The 6,000-nt window shown below is 53.4% G+C and overlaps 1 protein-coding gene across 1 annotated transcript in view; it reads right to left on the reverse strand.

Moving 5' to 3' along the window:
- PARP1 (poly(ADP-ribose) polymerase 1) overlaps positions 1–5,754 on the reverse strand; it is a 42,781-nt gene extending 37,027 nt beyond the window's left edge. The window contains exons 1-2 of the mRNA XM_054170594.1: positions 5,599–5,754; positions 1,178–1,340 (exon numbers count right to left, since the gene is read on the reverse strand). Coding sequence (XP_054026569.1) covers positions 1,178–1,340; positions 5,599–5,718 — 283 coding nt within the window. The 5' untranslated portion in view covers positions 5,719–5,754. The remainder of the gene's footprint in view (positions 1–1,177; positions 1,341–5,598) is intronic.
- Positions 5,755–6,000: the final 246 nt, after the last annotated feature.

Consider the following 6,000-nt stretch of genomic DNA (forward strand, 5'->3'; position numbering starts at 1 on the left):
TTCATTTATTCCCTTTTTTTATCATTATTAAACATTTCAACAGGCAGACCTCAATCTCAAACTGCCCAGCATCCTTGGTTTAGACAGAGAAGCAGTGAGTTTCGTCTGGTCTGTACTTAGGCTGTACTCACTTGCTCCCCTGACTCACTAAGCCACGGTGTAGCAATTTCCAAGAGCCACCACCAGAACTGAACACTGTGGTGAAGGTACCATTAAACCAACAGAGAGTCACAGAATTGTCAGGGTCAGAAGGAACCTCAAGGATCATTCAGTTCCAACCCCTCTGCCATGGGCAGGGACACCTCACACTACAGCAGGTTGCTCACAGCCACATCCAGCCTGGCCTTCAAAACCTCCAGGGATGAGGCTTCCACCACCTCCCTGGGCAACCTGTGCAAGTGTCTCACCACCCTCATGGGGAAGACTTTCTTCCTAACATCCAATCTGAATCTACCCATCTCTACTTTTTTTCCATTCCCCAAGTCCTATCACTACCTGACACCCTAAAAAATCCCTCCCCAGCTTTCCTGTAGGCCCCCTTCAGATACTGGAAGGCCACAATAAGGTCTCCTTGGAGCCTTCTCTTCTCCAGAGTGAACAGCCCCAGCTCTCTCACTCTGTCCTCATAGGAGAGGAGCTCCAGCCCTCTGATCATCCTTGTGGCCCTTGTGGCCTCTGGACATCCTTCAGCACCTCCAGATCCTTCCTGTAATAGGGGCTCCAGAACTAGACACAGTATTCCAGGTGGGGTCTCACCAGAGCAGAGGTGGAGAATCACCTCCCACAACCTGCTGGCCATGCTTCTCTGGATGCAGCCCAGGATGTGACTGGCTTTTTGGCTTGCAATTGCACACTGGTAGCTCATGGTGAGCTTCCCATCCACCAGCAACATCTTGCAACAGCATTTGTTAAATACTAAAGAACTGAAAATAAAATACTACAATCATGGTAACAAGATGTATTTCACAATGCCATCTGCAACTGACTTGGCTTTTTCCCTCGCTGACCTAACATGCTGGATCGTACTGCCAGAACCCCAGCCCTGGAGCACAGAGATGCCACAACTTCCAGTATCACTAGCTAAAAGGACATGGCAATCAAATAATCACAATAAAAGCTTAAGAGGAGTGAGTACAGTTCCAGATGAACTTCTATATATTTTAAGACCTCTGCTCACCTCCTCCAGGGCCTCCAGTTTCAATGGCTTTCTTGATTTTCTCCTGATCTTCCCAGCGGAGCTCGGTGAAGCCGTCAATGTCTGCGTGGGACACGACTCGAGCCCGCTTCCAGAAGCAGCTGTAGTGGTGCCAGTGAGGGATTTTGCCATCAAACATGGGTGACTGGGAAAGAAGTACATAAGGCAAGATAAAGCAGGTCAGATAGAATCAAGGGGAAACAAACCCAGTCAACAATAAACACACAACCCCTTGCCCTCCTCTCCCCCAGGAAAGCAAAAGAGAGGATAAGAAGGAGAATCTGGGTAAATGCAAGCAATTCAAAAAGAAGAGAAAAAAGAGAAATCAAGAGGTGTATTTAGGACAAAGCCTAGGAAGAAAATCTCATCTGAGAAAGAAGCTGCTGGAAAGAGCTCCCAAAGGGAACAGGCATGAAAGAAGCATTTACCTAGCTTAACCAGTTCATCGCCCTGCTGCTTAGCCCATCTGCTTTGCTCAAACAAGGTCATAGCCTCAGCATGGCTATATCAACCCTGAGCAGACAAGGAAAGGTTTCTTCCCTGAGAATCAGGCCGTCTGCAGCCACAAGCAAAGCAAAACAGAGGCTGTGGAAAAAGTAACATGAGTAACAGCACATGGTTCATCTGCTACAACCTCCTTCAAGACAGCTGGAGCACAAGAGGCTGCTGGCCCTGTTCTGCAGGAGTTCCAAGCACAATCCCTTTCAGAGCCACTTCTCAAGAAAACTGTCCATGCCCAAGAGCCTACTTCCAGGCACAAGGCAGCAGGTGCAGCTCCAAGGACTGTGGATTGAAGAACTTCCTTCCTGAGGCTGCAGGAGGCTGACACAACATTTAAGGGAAATGCAAGAGCCCAATGAAGGTCCTGCACCAGGGCAGAAGCATCATAGCATTGTAGGGTTGTTTTGGTTGGAAAAGACCCCTAAGATCATTTAGTCCAGCTGGCAACACAAAACCATCATAGCCACAAAATCATATCCTGAAGTGCCAAGTCCACACATTTCTTGAACACCTCCAGGGATGGTGACTCCACCACCTCCATGGGCAGCCTCTTCCAATGCCTGACCACTCTTGCAGGAAAGAATTTTTTCCTAATATCCAACCTAAACCTCCCTGGCACAACTTCAGGCCATTTCCTCTCATTCTATCACCAGATACTAGGGAGAAAAGACCAACCCCCACTTCAGTCTGTTTTCAGGTAGTTGTACAGAGCATTGAGGTCTCCCCTCAGCCTCCTCTTCTCCAGACTAAACAACCCCAGTTCCCTCAGCTGTCCCTCTTAACACTTGTTCTCCAGATCCTTTACATCACTCAAGCACTCCCTGAAGTGCAGCTCCAAGGTGCCCTGCCTTGCACCAGCCTTGCCATGGAAGTGCTCAGCTTGCTTATGACTCACACATAAAGTACCAACCTGGCATCATTCTGGTTTCCCATCAGACAAAATAACTGTACAGCACTTTAGCTCCAAGTAACGCACACAAACAAATGCTGGACTAATAACATTCACCACTGCATAATTATTACTACTGATCCATAATTAGCCACCTAGGAAAGCATTTCACATATTGCTCATCAACAGGAGAAAGATGTCCAAGCTGAAACAGCAGCATTTTGTGCATGAGCAGAAAGGAGGAGGAAAGGGCTTGAAAGATCACAGACTGAGACAAGGAGAGCTGGGAGCCCCAGTTACAGCTAACCATCAACCAAGGCTGTAAGAGGACATTTAAATTTCCAGCTGGATGCTTTCCATAAGCCAGGATTTGCATTACCTGGTTACACTCACTGCACCACAGCTGCACGGCAGCCCCCCTGGGGTTGCTCTCAACACATCTGGCACTGAAAGTTGGCCACCCTTGAACTCTGGAGAACTCCTCGTGGTTCTGTCCCTAACACAAAAGCTGTGGGATCACAAGGCACTGGGATGCACGAAAAGGGACACGACTATCACAATCTACAAGACAACCACGAAATCAGTGAGTAGATCACTACATGGAGCTGTGCACCTAGAGAAGGACTTCTCTCTGTGTGGGAAATGAACCTCCAGGCAAGCTAGACCTTGTTTACATAACTTCTCTCTGCTCACCTATCTCTAGAATATAGTTTCCCAAACAAACTACAGGAAAAGAGAGACCAAATCACTTTCACACTGCACGTGCAGATAAGAGAAACTGCTCAGTTCCATCTGCAAGCAAAAGCTGAAGCTGTGCTGGTTCTGCAGGGCCTGGGTGCTCACCGTGTGCCAATCCCCAAGCATCTGTCATGCAGAGCACCTGACTTGAAGAAACAAAGCAAAAGAGTGGTTATAGTAGAAATAGCACCCAGCTAACATCTCGGTCTGGGCCTCCCTTTAATTTCTTCTGCACAATTTGCCAAAGACCTCGGTGCACTGAAGGCAGAGCCGAGGCTGCCCTGCAGGGGATTTCCCCAAGAGGAAACAAGAGGGTCAGGTGCTCTGGTGAAATTTAGGCCCTTGTGGCACCAGTGGGATGCTCTGCAGCAGCAAGTGGCAAGTGTTCTGTTGGCACAGAAACTGGCAGTGGGGGGAGGGAGCCCTTTACATAAGAGATCAAGTAAATTTGAGAGTTGTGGAAGGAAAAAAATAAGTAATAAAGAAAAAAAAAACAACAAAGAAAAATCACAGATGGTTGATATAAGACCAGCAGTTTTGGGAAGATGGCTGGCTAAAAGACAGTGGCTCTGAGAGAGATGCCATGCTCACAACTGTTTGTCTCCACCTGCCCTCAGGAGATCACTCAATAAACCCAACCCTTACAAAACTAACACTGTCCCTGAGCTAAGGTATGCTGAGGTCCCACAGGCTCCTGTGAGGAGAATGAACAAAACCGCCTCGAAATGAGCTGACAGGAAAGGAGAACACGTGTGAGGGAGCCGGAGGAAAAGCAGCCGGAGCAGGGGAGGAGGAGCAGAGAAGAGCAGACATCTCCAGCGAGAAACAAAAGAGAAAGGCAGAAGGAACACGTGCGAGCAAACGCTGCAGCTTGGCACAGCCTGGTTAACAGGGATAGAGGCACTGGGGAACAAAAGCAAAGCAGGTATTTCCCTTCCAGGAAGCCAGATCCTGCTTCCAGTCCAGGCAGCCCTGCCCTGGCAGCCAGGCATCCCCTGGGGCGGGGCTAGCCCCCTTTCTGCAGGCAGCCTTTGCCCGGTCCCCCAGCGCAGCCTCTCCCGGGGGCACAAGCCTGGTACACTCTCCAGAAATTGCTCAAGTGGCTGGGAGCTGCTGGGCTCTGCAGGGCTTTGCTCTCGCGTCCATACCCCATGTCCTTGCTGGTCTACCATAAATAAATATATAAACATTTGCTGTCTTTCACGGGACACTGCAACACCCCCCAGATTCAGCCCGCTGCCCACCTGAACCACCTCTTCAGCCCTCTCGCTAAAGATGCGCCAAGGTCCCAGCATGGGGTGGCAGCTCCTCGCCCTTCCCGGAGCAAACCTCCCCAGTGTCTCCCGAGAGAGCAGCCTCGGCCTTCCCTGCAGAGAGGGACCCCCTCCCGCCCCATCCTCCCAGAACAGGGTGCAATTAAAGGCTGGTCAAAACGGAAGGGCAGATCTGGGGACAATTCCCAGCCCTCCAACAGCAAGCGGGGCCCATCCTTTGACTTTGCGAGCCTCTTCCCTAAAAGACAAAATATTCGAGGACAGCTGACAGCAGAAAATGCCTTCGCATTTCGCTGGCTGACTGCAGTCCAGCTCCCTGTTCCGTGCCCGCAGTGTCTGGGGAAAAAAAACCCGGCTGCTGCCAGCCCCAGCCTGGTAGCTCCCCGTGCCGGGAGGGGGAACTGGGGGTGCTCACCACCCCCAAAGTGTTTTGAGTCTATCGGTTTCTGTCTTAATTGTAAAGCACGCCCCCAACGGAGATTCCCCCGACCCGATGCGAAACACCGCGGGTGACTGACGCTCCCCAGGGCACGGCAAAACCCAGCCACAGGGCTCGCCTCCCACCGCCGGTTCCCCCGCTCTCTGCTCGCCGGGTGACAACAAAGAGCCGCCGTGAGCGCCTCTGAGCCGATCCCTCCTCCTCCGCAATCCGCCGCTAAGGCACTTAACGGTGAACTTTGCACCGCTGCTCCTCCAGACGGCTTTACAGCCCACCGACAGCTCCCTGGGGACCAGCACCCCCCCAGACCGCATCGCGGAGGGCTGCGGGCAGCGGTGCTGCGGAGAGCGGAGATCACAGCGAACGGCAGGCGACGGCGCCTCTGCTAAAAATAGGCTGCGCTCTCCCCCGCAGCTGCGGCGGTGGGAAGAGGCCCGGCTGAACAGCTCCGCAACAACGCGGCTGGCACAGGCAGCGGAGCCCCGGCCTGGCCGTGCCACCACCACCGCCGCTGGTGCAAAGCCGAGCGGTCAGCCCCGGCCCAGGCCCCGCCACGCGGTACCTGCACCATAAGGGCCAGGCGCAGCGAGTCCTTGGCGATGCTCTCGCCGCACTTCTTGCAAGAAGCGCGGCCGCTCTTGGCGTACTCCGCCCGGTACAGCTTCTCCGCCGGCTCCGCCATCGCCGCCCGTGCTGTGGTGCTGGTGCCGCTGCCACCGCGGAGCCGCTCCGCGCTGCACACCCGCCACCCCGCGCTGCCCCCCGCCGCCCGCGGCAGCACTAGCCGAGAGCCGAGCGCCCACCCCCACCTCAGCGACCAGGCTGATCTGTCGCTCGAGTATCGATTGGGTGTGCCTGGCGGTGCCTGGAACGTTCCGGTTTGCGGGAGTGTATCAATGGGGGGCGGGGAGCGGCGCGGGTCTGGTGGCGGCGGGGGCGCCGCGGCCTGGCCGGGAGGGGTCCC

The sequence above is a fragment of the Dryobates pubescens genome, chromosome 2 (genome assembly GCF_014839835.1).
Source record: "Dryobates pubescens isolate bDryPub1 chromosome 2, bDryPub1.pri, whole genome shotgun sequence".
Lineage (NCBI taxonomy): Eukaryota > Metazoa > Chordata > Aves > Piciformes > Picidae > Dryobates > Dryobates pubescens.